The sequence below is a fragment of the Rhinopithecus roxellana genome, chromosome 11, assembly GCF_007565055.1.
Source record: "Rhinopithecus roxellana isolate Shanxi Qingling chromosome 11, ASM756505v1, whole genome shotgun sequence".
Taxonomy (NCBI): domain Eukaryota; kingdom Metazoa; phylum Chordata; class Mammalia; order Primates; family Cercopithecidae; genus Rhinopithecus; species Rhinopithecus roxellana.
This window is the reverse complement of record NC_044559.1, coordinates 133,433,465-133,455,313: the sequence shown is the minus strand read 5'-3', so window position 1 is coordinate 133,455,313 and position 21,849 is coordinate 133,433,465. Positions and strand designations below refer to the sequence as shown.

At 52.0% G+C, this 21,849-nt stretch overlaps 1 protein-coding gene across 1 annotated transcript; it reads left to right on the top strand.

Annotated features, from left to right (window-relative positions):
- Positions 1 to 18,141: 18,141 nt before the first annotated feature.
- On the top strand, positions 18,142 to 20,751 carry DDIT4 (DNA damage inducible transcript 4). The gene is made up of 3 exons (XM_010373061.1): positions 18,142 to 18,790; positions 18,882 to 19,149; positions 19,423 to 20,751. Exons 2-3 carry the CDS (start codon positions 18,942 to 18,944, stop codon positions 19,914 to 19,916), a joined length of 702 nt encoding a protein of 233 aa, XP_010371363.1. The 5' UTR covers positions 18,142 to 18,790; positions 18,882 to 18,941; the 3' UTR covers positions 19,917 to 20,751.
- Positions 20,752 to 21,849: the final 1,098 nt, after the last annotated feature.

Below are 21,849 nucleotides of genomic sequence, written 5' to 3'. Positions count from 1 at the left end.
GAAACCCTGTCTCTACTAAAAATACAAAAAAATTAGCTGGGTGTGGTGGTGCCTGCCTGTAATCCCAGCTACTCGGGAGGCTGAGGGAGAAGAATCGCTTGAACCCAGGAGGTGGAGTTTGCAGTGAGCCGAGATCCAGCGACTATACTTTAACTTTGGCATCAAGAGCGAAAACTCCGTCTAAAAAAAAAAAAAAAAAGATTTAAAATATGTGACCTCGGCCAGACACAGTGGCTCAAGCCTGTAATCCCAGCACTTTGGGAGGCCAAGATGGGCGGATCACAAGGTCAGGAGATCGAGACCATCCTGGCTAACACGGTGAGACCCCGTCTCTACTAAAAAATACAAAAAAACTAGCCAGGCGAGGTGGCGGGCCTCTGTAGTCCCAGCTACTCAGGAGGCTGAGGCAGGAGAACGCCGTAAACCCAGGAGGCGGAGCTTGCAGTGAGCTGAGATCCGGCCACTGCACTCCAGCCTGGGCAACAGAGCAAGACTCCGTCTCAAAATAAATAAATAAATAAATAAAATAAAATAAAATAAAATATGTGACCTCTGAAAGAGTTTACAATCTGATAGAGCATCAGACCCAGGATAGGATCCTTTCAATATTAGCTATTGGGCTAGGCACCGTGGCTCCCGCCTGTAATCCCAGCACTTTGGGAAGCCAAGGCCGGCAGATCACCTGAGGTCAGGAGTTCGAAACCAGCCTAGCCAACATGGTGAAACCCCATCTCTACTAAAAATACAAAACTTAGCTGGGCATGGGGGCGGGTGCCTGTAATCCCAGCTACTCAGGAGGTTGAGGCCCAAGAATCGCTTGAACCCAGGAGGCGGATGCTGCAGTAAGTCGAGATCGTACCACTGCACTCCAGCCCGGGCAACATAGCAAGATTCCATCTCAAAAAAAAAAAAAAACTATTGAAGGAGAAGGGAGCAACTCATGCACAGCTATGTGACTGAGCACAGGCTTCCAAGGCAAGCAGGCCTGGGCTGGACTCCCTACCCTGAATTCTCCAGCAGGGGAACAAGGGGGTTCCCAAGCCTGTTCAAGGAGGGCTTCTCAAAGGACCTGGAGCTTAACACAAGCTGGGAGTGTGAGCTGCAGCTATAAGGTGAGAAGTGCATTGAAGAAGAGTAATTGGTGTGAAGGTCCGAGCAAGCTGGAATGGAAGCCACTTGAGGCCCCACAGGAATGGCATCTTACCAGGCACAGGGAACCTGGGAAAGGTTAATTATGGCTGGGCACTGTGGCTCATGCCTGTAATCCCAGCACTTTGAGAGGCCGAGGCAGGCAGATCACTTGAGGACAGGAGTTTGAGACCAGCCTGGCCAACATGGTGAAACCCCATCTCTACTAAAAATACAAAAATTAGCTGGGTGGGTGGCACACATCTGTAATCCCAGCTACTTTGGAGGCTGGGGCAGGAGAATCACTTGAACCCAGGAGGTAGAGGTTGCAGTGAGCTGAGATCACACTACTGCATTCCAGCTTGGGGGACAGAGCAAGATCCTGTCTCAAAAAAATTAATTAATTAAATTTTTTTTAAAAAAGAGCATGTTAAGGAGTACAGGCATCCATTTTTCTCAGGGCCAAAGATTTTCTATCCCAGTAGGAGCACCAGATGAGAGAAAAGAAAAATCTGCTGTGACCTCTGTCAGTCTCACTTCCAGGTCTATGTGTCTGTCTTTAGCATGATTAAAATACTGTAAATTATATGCTTATCCTTTGTTGATGTTCTCTTTAGGATCCACATTACGTGGCTGTATATATTTTGCATATCTACATACATATTACTATGCAAAGTTGTATACACAAAGCCATGCATACTGTACTTTATGGAAAATTTAAGAGCGTTTCAGATATAATTAGAACCATATGTGTTTTTCCCCTTCTGGGCTGTGGGTGGGAGATGAATCTAGGGCCTGCCCCCGAGGCTTGCGAGGCTGAACTAAGCAGCCAGACTGGCTCTAAAGGCAATGGGGAGCTATTAAAAGGTTTGGAGAGGGAGGCCCTAGTGAGGCTGAACAGAAGTTAAACAAACAGAAAGTTCCAGGCTCTCCTTCCTTATACTTAAGAAAAATCAGAGCAGTAAATCCCAAACCAGTTCTGCCCACAATTCATCTGCAGATGAGCATCCCTTGCTCCATCTGTGCAGAAAAGCCATCGTGTGGGGCCGTAGCACAATGGAGTCAGCCTCTGCAAGCAACAAGGCCCAGAGGCTGAGGGGCTTCAGGCCCCAGCAAAACCCAGTGACCCTGTTGTCAAATCTGAATGTCATCATCTGCCTCCAGGGCTGACCAGATCTGGATGGGGGCGTCAGGGTCAGGATCCTGTTCCATGTGGCAAGAGCTTGAGGAAGCTGCTGCAGGCCTACTGATGACCTTCTTTCCTGGCCCAGACACTCTTAAAACTTCCTGGCGAGGGAGGCGACACACCTTATTGTGCAGCCCTCAACGAACGCATCAGCTGCACTAAGTGCTGAAGAAAAGCTCCCATAATAACCATGTGTGATAATAAAAAGATAAAGAGGCAAATAGGTATGTAGGTCACCTCAAAAATAGCCACCCATCCGCCTGGCCTGGGTAGCCACTTGTGCTAGGTGGGTTCAAAGGTTTTCCTTGCTTCCCTTCGCAAGCTGATGCCCCCTGCACTTTTCAAGATTGCCTTAAATACAACTCCTTCCTGCACTAGCAGAGGTAGCTGGGGCAGTAGGGACTGCAGCCCCACAGGGGCAGCCCTGCGCCCTGCGCCCCGCGCCCCCTCCACCAAATCAATCCTGGGGTCAGAGGGCACAAAGGTTTGGCCTCTGACGTAAGTTCTCGGGCTAAGTCAGGGTTTAGGGTAGTGACTCACAGACATTCTTTCCCCCTATCCCTTAGGGTTTGCGCACACCCAGGAAGCCTTCCCCTCCCCAACAGAGACCGCTTTGTTAGCACGACCCACCCGGTTGGAGAAGAGTTACAGCCTCAGGGTTGTGAGGGCCTCCTGGACCTCTCCCTCCCTCCCCCTCTCTCCTCTCTAGGGCTCTCACCAGAAAGGCGCCAACCCTGCGCCCTGCCCCCACCCAGCCGCCGGGGCCCCAAGTGCTGAGCTCAGCATCTCTGTGGCCTGGCCGCCCTCCTCCCGGGCAGTGGGAGGAGCCTCCTTCCTCCCGAGGGTGGGCGGGGCCAGGGCCAGCCCCGCCCTCCTCCCCGTTCCCCATCTCCCTCCATCCCCCCTCCCGTTCCTCAGTCGCACGTTCTCCAAGTCACGTCCCCGCTTCCCCCAGTAGGGGGTCGACGGGGATTGGACCCTCCCCCCAGTCAGCTGCTCTGCATCTGTCACCTCGGCGGCAGCGCTCTCTTGAGGTTGCACCTCAGCTGTGGAGGGAGGAGAGGGGGAGCTGAGGGGGGTCTTCCCTTCCCCCATCCCGCTGGCCCCAGACAAGCCACCGCAGACAGCGGAGAAATCAGTTAAGCTCCTGAGTGCACCAGTTCACAGAGCAGAGTCTGAAAGTTTTTGTGTTCCTGTGCGGCTGCTTTTAAGTACAAAAAGATTCAGCAGTGGCTCCTGGGTGCCTATGCCAGAGTCTGGCCCTTTGTGGATTACATACGGGACAACTGGGGTGGGGAAGGGCCCCTCTTCATAGGCACCAATTCCCAGAGTGGCCTTCCTATGGGACCCCAGAGCTCCCAGGGTGAGGATCCCAGAGAGGGATGTGGTAACAGAATCACTGTCATTTCTGGGACTGAGGGTGTCAGCTAAAGGGAAACCCCTCGAGTGTCAGTCGGCCTTGCCATTTGAGTCAGCACTGCTAGGTGCTGCTGAATTCTGCAGGGGGAGGAAGAACCTGATCGGATAAAACAAGGGCTGACCTAGAGAAAGTCTCTTGGGTCAACATCTTCTTAGCGATAACAGAAGATCACTCCGACTGTTCTACACTCCACCCTACAACATCGACCCCCCGCTTTCCAGCATTAACAGTCCCCTTTAGTTTACAACTAAGAGTGTGGGTTGCCTGGGATCAGGAAATGAGCCTAGATGTAGAGTCCTGGCTCCAGCCTTGCTGACGCTATGTGACTGTAGGCATGTCACTGCACCTATCTGAATCTCAGTTTTCTCACCTGTGCAGTGACATTGATGAGGTCTGTCCTGCCTACAAACTCTACACATGTATATTAGTTGTTGTTTTTTAATTTTTAGTAGAGATGGGGGGTCTCACAACTTGCCCCAGGCTGGTTTGAACTCCTGGATTCAAGCAATCCTCCCATCTCCACCCACCAAATGCTGGGATTACAGGTGTGGGCCACCATACCAGGCCATTATTTTTGTTTTGTTGGTTTTCGTTTTTGTTTGAGACAGCGTCTCACTCTGTCACCCAGGCTGGAGTGCAGTGGGACGATCTTGGCTCACCGCAACCTCTGCTTCCCGGGTTCAAGCAATTCTCCTGCCTCAGCCTCCCAAGTAGCTGGGATTACAGGTGCACACCACCAAGCCTGGGTAATTTTTTTATTTTTAGTAGAGACAGGGTTCCACTACATTGGCCATGCTGGTCTCGAACTCCTGGCCTCAAGTGATCCACTCGCCTCAGTCTCCCAAATCATGTGCTGGAATTACAGGCGTGAGCCACTGCCCAGCCTAAGTCTTTTTTTTTTTTTTTTTTTTTTTTTTTGAGACAGAATCTCGCTTTGTGGCCCAGGCTGGAGTGCAGTGGCGCAATCTCAGCTCACTGTAACATCAGCCTCCTGGGCTCAAGTGTTTTTCCCACCTCAGCCTCCTAAGAAGCTGGTACTACAGGTGCACTCCACCATGCCCAGCTAACTTTTTGTCTCTTTAGTAGAGATGGGGTTTCACCATGTTGGCCAGGCTGGTCTTGACCTCCTGGACTCAAGTGATCTGTCTACCTTGGCCTTCCAAAGTGCTGAGATTACAGGCATGAGCCACCATGCCCAGCCTCCAGTTGTTATTTTTATTGACAAAGTTATGAAAATCCTTTAGAACATGTGGAAAAAGACAAATAAAAAGTTATGGCCGGGCGCGGTGGCTCAAGCCTGTAATCCCAGCACTTTGGGAGGCCGAGACGGGCGAATCACGAGGTCAGGAGATCGAGACCATCCTGGCTAACACGGTGAAACCCCGTCTCTACTAAAAATACAAAAACTAGCTGGGCGAGGTGGCGGGCGCCTGTAGTCCCAGCTACTCGGGAGGCTGAGGCAGGAGAATGGCGTAAACCCGGGAGGCGGAGCTTGCAGTGAGCTGAGATCTGGCCACCTGCACTCCAGTCCGGGTGACAGAGCGAGACTCCGCCTCAAAAAAAAAAAAAAAAAAAAAAAAAAAAAAGTTATAAGGCCAGGTGTAGTGGCTCATGCCTGTAATCCCAGCACTTTGGGAGGCCAAGGCAGCCAGATCACCTGAGGTCAGGAGTTCAAGACCAGCCTGGCCAACATGGTGAAACCCTGTCTCTATTAAAAATACAATTGTTAGCCGGGCATGGTGGTGGGCACCTGTAATCCCAGCTACTCAGGAGGCTGAGGCAGGAGAATCACTTAAATCCAGGAGACAGAGGATGCAGTGAGCCGAGATCGTGTCCAGTCTGGGAAACACAAGACTCCATCTCAAAATTTAAAAAAAAAATTAAAAATTATGAAAGCCCTAAAAAATATGGAAGTATTTTTTGTTTGTTTGTTTGGTTTGGTTTTTTGGAGATGGAATTTCGCACTGTCACCCAGGCTGGAGATCTAGGCTCACTGCAACCTCCACCTCCCAGGTTCAAGCGATGAGCCACCGTGCCCGGCCTATGCAAGTATTTCTAGAATCCTAAAGAGCTCCATAAGGGTCAGTGATCTTTGTGAGGAGGCTGTTGCGGTGGCTCATGTCTGTAGTCCCAGCACTTTGGGAGGCTAAAGGGGGCAGATCGCCTGAGGTCAAGAGTTTGAGACCAGCCTGGGCATCATAGTGAAACCCCGTCTCTGCTAAAAATACAAAAGTAAACCGATCATGTTGGTGCATTCCTGTAATCTCAGCTACTCGGGGGGCTGAGGCAGGTGAATCCCTTGAAGCTGGGAGGCAGAGGTTGCAGTGAGCTGAGATTGCACCACTGTACTCCAGCCTGGCCAACAGAGTGAGACTCCACCTCAAAAAAAAAAAAAGATCTTTGTGAAGAGATGGCAAATTGCCAGGTGGGCTGGCAGCTCCCATTTCCTGCCAGCCCAGGTGTTCCAGAGAAAGGCTCAACATGCAGACCTGGGCAGCTGCCTTTTGCCTTTTGCATATACCTGAGTTTCCCAAGCCTTTGACTATTAAGGCCACTGGAGATAAAAATGCACTTCCAAGTGAGGTTACAGGTGTGGCAGAAGGGTGAGGAAGGAGACCAAAGCCAGGGAGAAGAAAGTTCCGGAGGACTGAGTAGGGCCTAACTGCCAGGAGAGAGGGAGATCCTGGAACCTCCTAAGGCTCCCTGCCCTGCAGCTCAGTTCCTTGTCCATAAAGTGGGGAGGTTGGGGGCTGGAAGGAGTACTCTCTTAGGACCTGCTTATCTTAACATTAAAAGATTTAGCTGGGCGTGGTGGCTCACGCCTGTAATCCCAGCACGTTGGGAGGCTGAGGCGGGCGGATCACCTGAGGTTGGGAGTTCGAGACCAGCCTGACCAACATGGAGAAACCCCATCTCTACTAAAAATACAAAAAAGCTAGCCAGGTGTAGTGGTGCATGCCTGTAATCCCAGCTACTTGGGAGGCTGAGGCAGGAGAATCGCTTGAACCTGGGAGGCGGAGGTTGCGGTGAGCCGAGATTGCACCATTGCACTCCAACCTGGGCAACAAGAGTGAAACTCCATCTCAAAAAAAAGAAAGAAAGAAAAGAAAAAAAAGGCCGGGCGCGGTGGCTCAAGCCTGTAATCCCAGCACTTTGGGAGGCCGAGACGGGCGGATCACGAGGTCAGAAGATCAAGACCATCCTGGCTAACACGGCGAAACCCTGTCTCTACTAAAAAATACAAAAAACTAGCTGGGGAAGGTGGCGGGCGCCTGTAGTCCCAGCTACTCGGGAGGCTGAGGCAGGAGAATGGCGTGAACCTGGGAGGCGGAGCTTGCAGTGAGCTGAGATCCGGCCATTGCAATCCAGCCTGGGCGACAGAGCAAGACTCCGTCTCAAAAAAAAAAAGAAAAAAAAAAAGATTTTAAGGTTCATTCTACTGACAGAGGAATCCTGACTGTGAGAGGGCTCACCCTTCTCTCTGCTGATCTAACACTACTCACCCCAGCCCTTCGGGAAACCCAGAGGCTAGACAGGTCCTCCTGGTCTTCTTTCTTCTCCGGAAGGAAAAACAACAACAACGAAGTGAGCTCATTTTGCTGTCCAGACAAGTGATGAGCCTGGGTTTGGGCTGTCCCAACTGCGGCACGTCCTGATCATCTCCGTCATCCCCTGTCGTAGATGCCCTAGGTTGGTGGAAAAACCCTCATCCCTGCTTCCCCCTTTGTTATATGGATATCATCAATATTTCCATATTGTAAACCAATTGGAAGCCCTCAAAAGGCAAAAACACTGAAATGGCTGAAATGCCTATTTCTACCTTTTCTGACAGGCCTCCTGCAGATAGTCCTATGGGCTAGGCCTGGAGTTTGGGGGAAAGCAACTCCATGGAATTGATCATATCTTCCTCCTCTGCTATGATCCTTGTAGAGGTTGAAGAGGTCTTTGAGATTCTCTGGTTCCGTGTTTTCAAAACTGGGGTATGAAGGCCGGACTTGGTTGCTCATGGCCTATAATCCCAGCATTTTGGGAGGCCGAGGCAGGCAGATCACTTGAGGCCAGGAGTTAGAGACCAGTCTGGCCAACATGGCGAAACCCTGTCTCTACTAAAAATAGAAAAATTAGGCCGGGCGCGGTGGCTCAAGCCTGTAATCCCAGCACTTTGGGAGGCCGAGACAGGTGGATCACGAGGTCAGGAGATCGAGACCATCCGGGCTAACACGGTGAAACCCCGTCTCTACTAAAAAATACAAAAAACTAGCCGGGCGAGGTGGCAGGCACCTGTAGTCCCAGCTACTCGGGAGGCTGAGGCAGGAGAATGGCATGAACCCGGGAGGCGGAGCTTGCAGTGAGCTGAGATCCGGCCACTGCACTCCAGCCCGGGCGACAGAGCGAGACTCCGTCTCAAAAAAAAAAATAGAAAAATTAGCCACGCGTGGTGGCGCATGCCTGTAATGCCAGCTACTCGTGAGGCTGCGGCAGGAGAATTTCTTGAACCCAGGAGGCAGAGGTTGCAGAAAGAAAAAAACAAGTTTTTTTCTTTTTTTGGAGGGAGAAATTAAGTAATCTAGTAAGAAATCTAAACATTTGCTACTGAAATTAACACAGATAAAATGTACAATAAAATGCAAAATTGCGGGGGTTTTTTTGTGGTTTTTTTTTTTTGAGACAGAGTCTCGCTCTATCACCCAGGCTGGAATGCAGTGGTGCGATCTCGGCTCACTGCAAACTCGGCCTCCTGGGTTCATGCCATTCTCCTGCCTCAGCCTCCTAAGTAGCTGGGACTACAGGCGCCCACCACTGCACCTGGCTAATTTTTTGTATTTTTAGTAGAGATGGGGTTTCCCTGTGTTAGTCGATCTCCCGACCTCATGATCCGCCTGCCTCGGCCTCCCAAAGTGTTGGGATTACAGGCGTGAGCCACCGCGCCCAGCCAAAATTGCGTTATTTGTAATAAAAATTCTGGGCTTCAAAGACATAGTATGCTTCCTGGGGGCCGCTTCTGGGCCACAGCCCAGACTTCGATCCATCCTTAGTGGCCAAACAGCCTGCAACTCAGGTCTGCTGACTCCTGTCCTCTCACCCCACAGGCCCTGGGCTAGCCGTGGCTTAAGAGACTCACTAGAGAGAGGGGGTTGCCTAGCCCTCCCTGCACTTTATTGCTTTCTCTCCTCACAAGGGTTCAGAACCCAGGAATGGAGAGGGATCTTAGTAATGGCTGGCAGAAACCTGGCCCCTAAGTGGATGGGGTTCCTTCCTGATAGCCAGTGGGGCAGGTGAGGAGAAAAGAGACAGTGCTGGAGTCAGAAGGACGAGGTTCCAGGCCTGGCTGGGTCCCCAGGAAAACTCATTTGACCGCACAGGCTGGAGATGGGTGGGCTGCATGAAGTCTGGTAGGCCGTCTGTGCCTTTGCTACTGCTGGGATACAGAGGTCTGCCAGAATCCTCAGGCTACTCTCCCAGCTCTCAAAACCCTTATCCCTTGGCATGGGTGGTTTATCAACCTAACCGTTTGTGGGGTTTGCACTGCCCTGCCTTCTCCCCAGAGGAAATGACTTCTTGGGAAACCTAGGACCCCGGGCAGAACCAAGTAGAACTGGTTGTCTGTGAGCTCATCTTTGTCACGTGTGAGCCCTGTCTACACAGCTGCAAGCTCTCACCCGCCCCTAACCCACCCATGCCTATCTTTCTTTCCTAGAGGTCAATAAGCACCCCAACTAAAGATAAGCATCAGAATCGCCTGGAGAATTTTGCTCCTAAGAACCCCACCCAGACCTACCCAATCAGAATGGGGCTTGAGGAGATGAAAATCTTGGTTTTACAAGCTCCTCAGCTGATTCTTTTTTTTTTTTTCCCCCCGAGAGAGTCTCACTTTGTTGCCCAGGTTGGAGTGCAATGGCACGATCTCAGCTCACTGCAACATCCGCCTCCTGGGTTCAAGCGATTCTCCTGCCTCAGCCTCCTGAGTAGGTGGGACTACAGGCGCGTGCCACCACACCTGGCTAATTTTTGTATTTTTAGTAGAGATCGGATTTCACTATGTTGGCCAGGCTGGTCTTGAACTCCTGACCTCGTGATCTGTCCGCCTTAGCCTCCCAAAGTGCTGGGATTATAGGCGTGAGCCACCATACCCAGCCTGATTCTAATTATTAATCAGAACTGAAATGAAAGCCACTGGTTCACGGAGAGATTATGGGACTCTCACTTTGAGCCTCAATGTCCACATCTGTAGAATGGCACTATATTTGTTCCACAGGGCATACTTGGACGACAGATTTTTTTTTTTTTTTTTTTTTTTTTGAGACAGAGTCTCCCTCTTGTTGCCCAGGCTGGAGTGCAATGGCATGATCTCGGCTCACTGCAACCTCTGCCTCCCAGGTTCAAGCAATTCTCCTGCCTCAGTCTCACTAGTAGTTGGGATTACAGGCAGGTGCCACCACGCCCGGCTAATTTTGTATTTTTACTACAGACGGGGTTTCTCCATGTTGGTCACACTGGTCTCGAACTCCCGACCTCAGGTGATCCGCCCGCCTCGGCCTCCCAAAGTGCTGGGATTACAGGCATGAGCCACCGCGCCTGGTGTGGACAACAGATTTTTAAAAGCTACTTTGAAAGACTGCTCAATACAGGCCAGGCCCGGTGGCTCATGCCTGTAATCCCAGCACTTTGGGAGGCCGAGGCGGGTGGATCACTTGATGTCAGGAGTTCAAGACCAGCCTGGCCAACATGGTGAAACCCCATCTCTACTAAAAATACAAAAATTAGCCAGGCGTGGTGGCACGTGCCTGTAGTCCCAGCTACTCGGGAGGCTGAGGCAGGAGAATCACTTGAACCCAGGAGGTGGAGATTGCAGTGAGCCTGAGATTGTGCCACTGCATTCTAACCTGGGTGACAGAGTGAGACTCTGTCTCAAAAAAGAAAAAAAAAAAAAAAAAAAAGGCTGCACAATACATTGTATTGTTAGTATTTCCATTTCAAAAAGCAGCCTCATTTGCAAAAAGACTCCCCACTGAGTTTTTAACTTTCCCTCCAGTAGGGTAGTCAAAATCCTCCTTGAAGCCCTCGCTTCAGCTTTTCACAAGCCTCCTAAACCAGGTGCATTTATAATCATGCTATTTTGACCAAGCTGTTTGTTGTTTTTCAAGAAAGCCACAGAATCCTGGGAACACTTCTGCTGACTTCTCATCTCCACCTCCTCCCACCACTCCACCCTCTGCTTACTGCCCCCACCCATGGGCTCCTCCACCAGCCACTTCCACCAGCCACTTCCACCAGCCGCAATGAGAAATGTCCAAAGGGCTACAGAGGTGCCCCAAGCAGAGACATGTGAGCGAGCTGGCTGGCCTCCAGGGGTTTCCATCCTGGATTCTGGGGTTCTTGGAATCACACCCCCACCCCAAGATCTGGTTCAACTTCCTAAACCTGACTGGGGTGACTTGCCAGACTGAAGCCGTAGGAACCGGTACTTGGGACAGAACCTCCTGAATAAGGAGGGGCAGGTGGCCGGGAGTGAGTGCTCATTGACTTTAAATTGCAGGTTGCTGTGAGTCCCATGGGAATAGAGTGCAACCCTGGAAGAGACAGGGTTTCTGCATGGTCAGGGCCCTGGCCACAGACATTGGGACATGGGGCCTGATCACCAACTCCAGAGGCCTGAGTCATCTGGGACATGACACCAGCCCATTCTTGCTCAGAGGTTGGCCAGTCTCCCCACCAGGGTTGTCTTGCGGCTGCCATGTTGCACGTTGTGTCTATGTGATGATTGCTCCCTGGAGCACTACTCTCCAGAAGACACGTGTTCATGCAGACTCTAATGGTAGCAGCATCCTCTGGAGTTGTGCAAAGAGGCAGCCCTGCTTCTTCTTCTTCTTTTTTTTTTTAATTAAAAAAAAATAGAGATGGGGGTCTCATTATGTTGGCCAGGTTGGTCTTGAACTCTTGGCCTCAAGCAATCCTCCCACATTGTCCTCCCAAACTGCTAGGATTATAGGCATGAGCCACCACACCCAGCCCTACTTCTGCCAAACAAGGGAACAGTTCAACTTCAAAGCATTCTGAGGGGAATGACTGCTTGATAGGTAAAGGACCTCCATGGGAGTTAGGAAGGTGTTTTGGAACCAGATAGAGGTAGTGGTTGCACAACATTGTGAATGTACTAAATACCACTGAACCGTTCACTTTGAAATAGTTAATTTTCCTTCCTTCCTTCGCCTCCCTCCTTCCCCTCCCTTCCTCTCTCCTCTCTTTCTTTCTTTCTCTCTTTCTCTCTTTCTTTCTTTCTTTCTTTCTTTCTTTCTTTTTTGAGACAGGGACTCACTCTGTCGCCTAGGCTGTAAGGCAGTAGCGTGATCACGGTTCACTGCAGCCTCCACCTCCTGGGTTCAAGTGATCCTCCCGCCTCAGCCTCCTGAGTAGCTAAGACCACAGGTATGGGCCACCACATCTGGATAATTTTTTTTTTTTTTTTTTTACTTTTTTGTTTTTTGTAGTGTTAATCCCAGCACTTTGGGAGGCCAAGGTGGGCAGATCACCTGAGGTCAGGAGTTTGAGACCAGCACGACCAACATGGTGAAACCCTGTCTCTACTAAAAATACAAAATGAGCCAAGCGTGGTGGCACACGCCTGTAATCCCAGCTACTCAGGAGGCTGAGACCTGGGCAACAAGAGCGAAAGTCTGTTTCAAAAAAAAAAAAAAAAAAGGCCGGGCGCGGTGGCTCAAGCCTGTAATCCCAGCACTTTGGGAGGCCGAGACGGGCGGATCACAAGGTCAGGAGATCGAGACCATCCTGGCTAACACGGTGAAACCCCGTCTCTACTAAAAATACAAAAACTAGCCGGGCGAGGTGGCGGGCACCTGTAGTCCCAGCTACTCAGGAGGCTGAGGCAGGAGAATGGCGTGAACCCGGGAGGCGGAGCTTGCAGTGAGCTGAGATCCGGCCACTGCACTCCAGCCTGGGTGACAGAGCGAGACTCCGTCTCAAAAAAAAAAAAAAAAAAAAAAGCCGGGTGCAGTTGTTCACGCCTGTAATCCCAATGCTTTGGGAGACCAAGGCAGGCAGATCACTGGAGGTCAGGAGTTCGAGACCAGGTTGACCAACATGGAGAAACCCTGTCTCTACTAAAACACAAAATTAGCCAGGCATGGTGGTGCATGCCTGTAATCCCAGCTACTCGGGAGGTTGAGGCAGGAGAATCACTTGAACCCAGGAGGCGGAGGTTGCAGTAAGCCAAGATCGTGCCATTGCACTCCAGCCTGGGCAACAAGAGCGAAACAGGGAAACTCTGTCTCAAAAAAAAAAAAAAAAGGAAAAAAAAGATTCCCTACAACAGATCAGCCCTCTGCAAGGTGTCACCTCTCTCCCCAGTTTCCTGGAGTCAGTCGCTGACTATATTCCAGAGGAAGAACTGGATTGGCTTAGAAGCCCCATTCCCGGACCCCAGCTGAGGAGGAAGGGAAATGGTCAGGGCTATCCAAGGCTCTTGGCAGCACTTGCCAGAAGGAGGATGGAAAGGTCCTCTTGAAGGCACCCCATAGGCCCCACTAGATCCTGGGAATCTAGATGCTGGTGTCTGCAATTCTGGGGAAAGCCATGTGCTTTTTGTTTTTGTCTCACTATGTCACCCAAGCTGTAGTGCAGTGGTACCATCATAGCTCACTGTAACCCTGGCCAGGCTCCAGCGTTTCTCCTACCTCAGCCTCCTGAGTACCTGGGACTAAAGATGTGTGCTACTGTGCCCAGTTAATTTTTATTTTTTATTTATTTATTTTTTTGAGGTGGAGTCTCGCTCTGTCACCCAGGTTCGAGTGCAGTGGCGAGATCACGGCTCACTGCAAACTCCGCCTTCCAGGTTCAAGTGATTCTCCTGCCTCAGCCTCCCAAGTAGCTGGGACTACAGGCACACGCCACCACGCCCAGGTAATTTTTTTGTATTTTTAGTAGAGATGGAGTTTCACCATGTTGGCCAGGCTGGTCTTGAATTCCTGACCTCAGGTGATCCACCTGCCTTGGCCTCCCAAAGTGCTGAGATTACAGGCATGAGCCACCTCACCCGCCCAAGAATGGTTTTTTTTTTTTTTTTTTTTGAGGTGGAGTCTCACTCTGTCACCCAGGCTGGAGTGCAGTGGTGCAACATCAGCTCACTGCAACCTCCGCCCCCGCTCCTCCCCCCGGCCCCGCACCACCACACTTAGCTAATTTTTGTATTTTTAGTAGAGACAGGGTTTTTCTTTTCCTTTTCTTCTTCTATTTTTTTTTTTTTTTTTAGATGGAGTGTCACTCTGTAGCCGAAGCTTGAGTGCAGTGGTGCAATCTTGGCTCAGTGCAACCTCCCCCTCCTGGGTTCAAGCAATTTTCCTCCCTCAGCCTCCTGAGTAGCTGGGACTACAGGCATCCAACACCACACCCAGCTAATTTTTGTATTTTTAGTAGAAATGGGGTTTTCACCATGTTGGCCAGGATGGTCTCAATCTCTTGACCTTGTGATCTGCCTGCCTCGGTCTCCCAAAATGCTGGGATTACAGATGTGAACCACCGCGCCTGGCCAACTTTTTGTATTTTAGTAGAGACGGGGTTTCACCATGTTGCCCAGGGTGGTCTTAAACTCCTGAGCTCAGGTGATCCGCCCACCTCAGCCTCCCACTGTGCTGGGGTTGCAGGCTTGAGCCACGGTGCCCGGTAAGACAGGGTTTCACCATGTTGGCCAGGCTGGTCTCTAACTACTGACTTTGTGATCCGCCCGCCTTGACCTCCCAAAGTGCTGGGATTACAGGCATAAGCCACTGCACCTGGCTAATTTTTAAATTTTTTGTAGATACGGGGTCTCACTGTGTTGTCTAGGCTGGTCCTAAACTCCTGGCTTCGAGTAATCCTCTCACCTCCAAAGTGCGTGGGTTAAAGGTGTGAGCCACCACAGCCAGAGAAGCCACGTTCTTGCCTCATCTAGCCATTCATTCATCCATTCATTCATGTATTTATCCAAGGAACATTTGCTGAGCCTTTTCTATGTACTGGGCACAGTGCTGGCTACTTGAAGTTAGGATAAGTAGAACGCCATCCTCAAGTAGCTTACTGTCTAGCGGGAAGACCAAAGTGGAAAGAATTATTAATAACAAAGATACACACAGGCTGGAAGGATGCTCTGAGGAAGGCACCTAAGGGATGGAGTGTTGGGATGGGGGTGCTAGGGAAGGCTTCCTGGAGGAAGGGATGCCAGAGTTGGGTGGACGAGGCTGCTGGTGGAAGCATGTCTAGCTAAGCCCACCTTGCCCTGAGGGGAGGAGGAGCAGGCGGGTTGACACCAAATGCAGGGTTTCTAGGTTCTGTGAGAGATCCAATGAGGTCTGAGGCCAGGAGATGGAGCTTCCTCCTGCCCAGAAGGGCTCCATTTGCAGAGTTGTGGGGTGAGGGGGTGTTTGGTATAGGGAGGATGGTTACAAAGTCTTTCCAGCTCCAGCCAGATGGAAGGAATTCTACCCTCCACCTCAGGACAGGATGGACCAAAGCCCTGCACTCTGGCTCCCCGGAGAGGCTAGCAGTTAAGAACTCCCCCTTTCCCCCCCCCACCTTTTAGATCCAAAGATTCTTCTGGCAGACAGGCCTTGTCTCTATCAGGGGTTTTAGCGGGTGTCACAGGGGAAGGGGAAGACAGTGACCACCCCCAACTCCCCCAGGCCTCTGCCAGGCCTCCTTGCCGGAGACTTTACCCTGGAACCCACTCCCTCCTACTTCAGGAAACACTTCCAACAACAGGACTGCCTTCCTTTATTTTATTTTATTTTATTTTTTTATTTTTTATTTTTTTATTTTGAGACGGAGTCTCGCTCTGTCTCCCGGGCTGGAGTGCAGTGGCCAGATCTCAGCTCACTGCAAGCTCCGCCTCCCGGGTTTACGCCATTCTCCTGCCTCAGCCTCCCGAGTAGCTGGGACTACAGGCGCCCGCCACCTCGCCCGGCTAGTTTTTTGTATTTTTTAGTAGAGACGGGGTTTCACCGTGTTAGCCAGGATGGTCTCGATCTCCTGACCCCGTGATCAGCCCGTCTCGGCCTCCCGAGATTACAGGCTTGTACTGGGATTACAGGCTTGAGCCACCGCGCCCGGCCTTTATTTTTTTTAATTGCCTTTTAGAAACACAGTGAGAAAATAACACTAATAGATTTCTTTTGAAAAGAAACAAAATTGGCCGGGCGCGGTGGCTCAAGCCTGTAATCCCAGCACTTTGGGAGGCCGAGACGGGCGGATCACGAGGTCAGGAGATCGAGACCATCCTGGCTAACACGGTGAAACCCCGTCTCTACTAAAAATACAAAAAAAAACTAGCCGGGCGAGGTGGCGGCGCCTGTAGTCCCAGCTACTCGGGAGGCTGAGGCAGGAGAATGGCGTGAACCCGGGAGGCGGAGCTTGCAGTGAGCTGAGATCCGGCCACTGCACTCCAGCCTGGGTGACAGAGCGAGACTCCGTCTCAAAAAAAAAAAAAAAAAAAAAAAAAAAAAGAAAGAAAAGAAACAAAATTATTCAGTGCGCATTAACCAGCCCTTCCCATTTGAGACAAGTTGTTTTATTAACAGAAGGAGACAGTGAATGAAAAAAAGGTGCTTAGAACACTGTTGGGCAGTCTTGATGGTGTTTGTTGAATGAATAAACGATTCCTAATAAACTGACCTTCCCAAACCAAACCCGGATTCTTTTCCTTATGAATATCTACTTTAAAAAAAAAAAAAAAAGCCTGTACTTTCTTTAGGTCAGTGTTCCACATTTTCCTGAATTTTTTTTTCCTGTCAAAAATAAAAAAAAAAAGGCCAGGTGGCTCACGGCTGTAATCCCAGCACTTTGGGAGGCCAAGGCTGGTAGATCACCTGAGGTCAGAAGTTTGAGACCAGCCTGGCCAACATAGTGAAACGCTGTCTCTACTAAAAATACAAAAAATTAGCTGGACATGGTGGTAGGAGCCTGTAGTTCCAGCTACTGGGGAGGCTGAGGCAGAACAATGGTGTGAACCTAGGCGGGGGAGTTTGGAGGCGGAGTTTGCAGTGAGCCAAGATCACGCCACTGCACTTCAGTGACAAAAAAAAAAGAAGAAGAAGAAGAAGAAACATCTTAACTATCTCCTGAGGGTGTTTAGGTGTCCTGCCCCGTCAGCCTGGAGGAAAGGTGAATGTTCCTGATGGATTAATTCAGATCTCTCTGGCCAGCAGGAAGATGCACCCATGCAGGTCACCTCTGTAAAGAGTCATTTCAAGAGCATGTCATCTACTCCAGCCCTCCAAGAACTTCGTCTAGCCGCCTTGATCCAGTGTCTTTTTATTTATTATTTTTAATTTTTATATCCCCATTGTTAAGAATCGGGTGTCTTTAAGGCTCCAACAAGTGACACAGCTTGAAGAATGGGAAGAGAAGGCCGTGAAAGTCCCAGTGGCTCACAAACTATTCCATTCTGCAGCTGTCTTTAAGATGTCTCCTGGATCCCCTAATTTCTTTTTTTACCCATAAATTTGTCTCCATAAGTGGGTCTCCCGCCTGTAAAATGAGAGTAGGGTGCAGGGCTTGGATTCTGGTTCTTTCAGGTTCTAAGTTTTGGCCCAAGTGTCAACTTTTTATTTTTTCTTTTTAAGTTGGGGTGGGGATGGAGGTTGAGGAGGGCAGTGGCCTGACATCTGCAAGTGTCATTTGTCACGCGAAAGCAAGCCTGACCCGAGGCAAGGCCCGCCTATCTGGTTAGGTTCCTTGCTTGCCCCGGGGGCCCTGGGCGTCTGATGTAAGTTTGGCTCCCTCTTCCATCAGGGTCCCCGTGTCCCAGACTGATAAACCTTTAGAGCAATAAAGGTCGAGTCCGTCCCAACCTCCACCCACCTCGGCAACCACTGTTAGCCTCCGAGCACTGCTGCCAGGCCAGATTTCCTGCGGCCCCGCCTGAATGACGAAACAGGGGATGGCCATTGCACTCCCTGGCATTTCCAGAGATCTCGGTCCTCGGTCCTGATGCAACCGTCTGGGTCTTTCACACAAAGCGCTATGCGAGGGCTGGGCGCTAGGACCCGGGGGGCGCCCGGGCAGGGAGGCCCGGCCTCGCAGCCTGCAGTCCGCCGGGCGGGAGGATGGGTCTGTGAGTCCCACTGCTGTGGATCCTCGTTTCCATCCCTGCACTGGGCGCTATGAACCCAGGCCCATCCACACTCCTCTAACCACTCTCCTCAAGCCTTCTCCTTGGGAGCAGTTAGAAGGTGGAAGCGGATAGGGTTTGGGAGGCAGGGATCCCCATTAACCTATGTCCTGGGGCTGTAGAGTAACGCTAGGATGGGCAGGTGGGGCCTTAGGGAAGGGGCAGCATGGTGCCCGGAGCTGCCCAGTCTGTGGACCCCACCCCCATATCCCGACCCTTTGCATAGCAGGAATAGAGGGGGTAGGGGCCCGAGGGCAGGCCGGGCTAACGTCTGCTCCCGCGCCGCCGTTCCACGGGCATTCCCCCGGTGTGTTCCCAGTTGTGCCCGAAGCTTTAGGATCCAAGACGCTGGGGGCAACCATTTTCCTTGCCCGCCGCCCCCTCACGCTTCCCTGCCTCTCTTCCTAGCCTGGTCACGGGCTGTCCCCTCCCCCAGCAATGCAACCCTATAATAAACAAGTCTTTCCTTGATCCTCCCCTGCCGCGAGCGCCCTCGGGGACCTTGGCAGCTGCAGCCGCCGCGGATCCTTTCCAGAAAGGGGGCGTGGCGGTGGGTCGGGGTTCGGCTGCGAGCGTTCTGGGGCTCAATGGAGGCGGGGCCCGGCCGCTGTCACCGGGCAGGAGAGAACGTTGCTTACGTGCGCCCGGAGTCCATTGGCCAAGGCGGGCCACACTCCCGGGTCTGGATTGGGTCGTGGCGCAGAGAAGGCGTGGCCTTGCCGCGCTAGTCCTTATAGGCTGCTCCGCGCTGGTGCTAGGGAACAGCAGGCCAAGGGGGAGGTGCGAGTGTGGAGCAGGGACAGGTCTGGGCAGCTCTCGGTGGTTGGCACCGGTTCGCACACCCATTCAAGCGGCAGGACGCACTTGTCTTAGCAGTTCTCGCTGACCGCGCTAGCTGGTGAGTGTCCCTTCTGTGTGTGGGTCCTAGAGCCCGCGGTCTGGTCTGGTCCCCAGACTGACGCCCGGTCGGTGACCCTCTTGTCTTACAGCGGCTTCTACGCTCCGGCACTCTGTGCTCATCAGCAAACGCCCTGGCGTCTGTCCTCACCATGCCTAGCCTTTGGGACCGCTTCTCGTCGTCGTCGTCCACCTCCTCTTCGCCCTCGTCCTTGTCCGGAACTCCCACCCCAGATCGGCCGCCGCGCTCAGCCTGGGGGTCGGCGGCCCGAGAGGAGGGGTTTGACCGCTCTACGAGCCTGGAGAGCTCGGACTGCGAGTCCCTGGACAGCAGCAACAGTGGCTTCGGGCCGGAGGAAGGTGAGCGGTGGGCGGGTGCCGACGCGACTCGAGGGGCCGGGAAGGTGGGGAAGCCCTGGTGCTGGAAGGGGTCAGAACCACCTTGGCTTCCTATCCCATCAGGACCCAGATTGCTTGGGCGCAGGGGGAATTGGAGTATAAGGTGAATGAGGCGGAAACTGAGGCACGGAGTGGGACGGAGCGTTGGTTTCTTAAGGAAACAGCACCTTCCCCGCCTGTGCGTTTCCTTTTGAAGCCGCTCTAATACCCCTTCCTGTGTGCTCTCCTTTCCAGACTCGGCTTACCTAGATGGAGTGTCGTTGCCCGACTTCGAGCTGCTCAGTGACCCTGAGGATGAACACCTGTGTGCCAACCTGATGCAGCTGCTGCAGGAGAGCCTGGCCCAGGCGCGTCTGGGCTCGCGGCGCCCTGCGCGCCTGCTGATGCCTGGCCAGCTGGTGAGCCAGGTGGGCAAAGAACTACTACGCCTGGCCTACAGCGAGCCGTGCGGCCTGCGGGGGGCGCTGCTGGACGTCTGCGTGGAGCAGGGCAAGAGCTGCCACAGCGTGGGCCAGCTGGCACTCGACCCCAGCCTGGTGCCCACTTTCCAGCTGACCCTCGTGCTGCGCCTGGACTCACGACTCTGGCCCAAGATCCAGGGGCTGTTTAGCTCCGCCAACTCTCCCTTCCTCCCTGGCTTCAGCCAGTCCCTGACTCTGAGCACTGGCTTTCGAGTCATCAAGAAGAAGCTGTACAGCTCGGAACAGCTGCTCATTGAGGAGTGTTGAACTTCAACCTGCGGGGGCTGACAGTGTCCCCCAAGGCAGAGACAGCTGAACTTTTGGGGTGGAGACTAGAGGCAGGAGCTCTGAGGGACTGATTCCTGTGTTTGGAAAACTGAGGCAGCCACCTAAGGTGGAGGTGGGGGAACAGTGTTTCCTGGGAAGCTCACTGAGTTGTGTGCAGGTGGCTGTGCATTGGGGACACATACCCCTCAGTACTGTAGCATGAAACAAAGGCTTAGGGGCCAACAAGGCTTCCAGCTGGATGTGTGTGTAGCATGTACCTTATTATTTTTGTTACTGACAGTTAACAGTGGTGTGACAGCCAGAGAGCAGCTGGGCTGCTCAGGCCTCAGCCTGGCCCAGGGTGAAAGGGCACGTGCTCCTCAGAGCAGCCGGAGGGAGGGGGGAAGTCGTGGAGGTGGTTTGTGTATCTTACTGGTCTGAAGGGACCAGTTGTGTTGTTTGTTTTGTATCTTTTGTCTTTCTGATCGGAGCATCACTACTGACCTGTTGTAGGCAGCTATCTTACAGACGCATGAATGTAAGAGTAGGAAGGGGTGGGTGTCAGGGATCACTTGGGATCTTTGACACTTGAAAAAATACACCTGGGAGCTGCGTTCAACCCTTCCCCCACCGTGTGCTGTGGAGTTGAGCTGGGAGGGAGGGGCCGAGAGGGTGGGGGCTGGAACCCCTCCCTGGGAGGAGTGCCATCTGGGTCTTCCATCTAGAACTGTTTACATGAAGATAAGATACTCACTGTTCATGAATACACTTGATGTTCAAGTATTAAGACCTATGCAATATTTTTTACTTTTCTAATAAACATGTTTGTTAAAACGGTTGAGTCTCTCATCAGTGCCATGAAATGAAAAGGAGGGAGATGGGTGCTAGTGAAAGGCAGGTCTCATCAGGCCCTGGGGTTCACCTGTGTATTCCTCCGTCCCTTTCCGGGACTGCCTGCCAGCCTGGTGACAGAGGTATGTGTACCGTGTGCCATCTGTGCCAAGAACCCTTGGCTCTGTGCTGGCTGAAGCTACTAGGAGAACACTGGAAACCCCTGAAGGTAGGGGGGGTGAGTCAGACCTCCCACCATGCCAGAGTCTCTAGAGGGAGAACTCACCTGGCTGCCCAAGTTAGAAGGCCCAGACAGGAGGGCCCACTGAGCCCAAGGTCTTTAACAAACAGTGAAAGAACTAGAAAATACCTTTTTTCTTTCTGGGAGAAAAAATCACAGTTGTTCTGCCATCATGAAAATTACAAATCTTATCTCTGGATATGAAAAGGCTAAGAGGGGGAGTTTGAAAAAGGCTACTTAGGTCATGCCTCTCACTGGACAAAGAACCAAGAGGGGTGTGAGCTGCCACTGGAAGGAAGTCTGGACCAGGCGGGTGCAGAACTCCCTGCACACACACAGGTGAGGGAAGGAGTGCTAATGGCTTAGAGAGCAAGGAGATAGCAGGCCTATTTTAACGATGCCTTGGGTCACCCAGATGCCCTCTATGCACCTGTTGTCCCAGTCACTTGGGATGCTGAAGCCAGAGGATTGCCTGAGTCCAGGAGTTCAAGGCTGCAGCCTGGGTAACAGCAAGACCCTGTCTCTAAAAACAAAACAAAAGATTCATTGTGCACTCTGGGTCCTAAGTTCCTTATCAGAGAAATTGGCAAATTGGCGTTGGGCCAGATGAAGTCCAAGGCCTTTCCCCCTTCTTCCCTGGGACTACATCCACCCACACCAACTGGCCTTTGGAGAGTTCTTATCTCCCTTGTTTCTCTTCCTGGTCCCAGACAGGCCTTGTTTGCTCAAGACTGTAAAACAGTGGTTCTTCCACTTGAGTGTGTGTAATCAGATCACATGGGCCCTCCTGGAGATTCTCAGTGCATCTGGGCCAGGGCCCCAGAAATCTGCATTTACATCAGGGATTCCAATGGAGGGTCC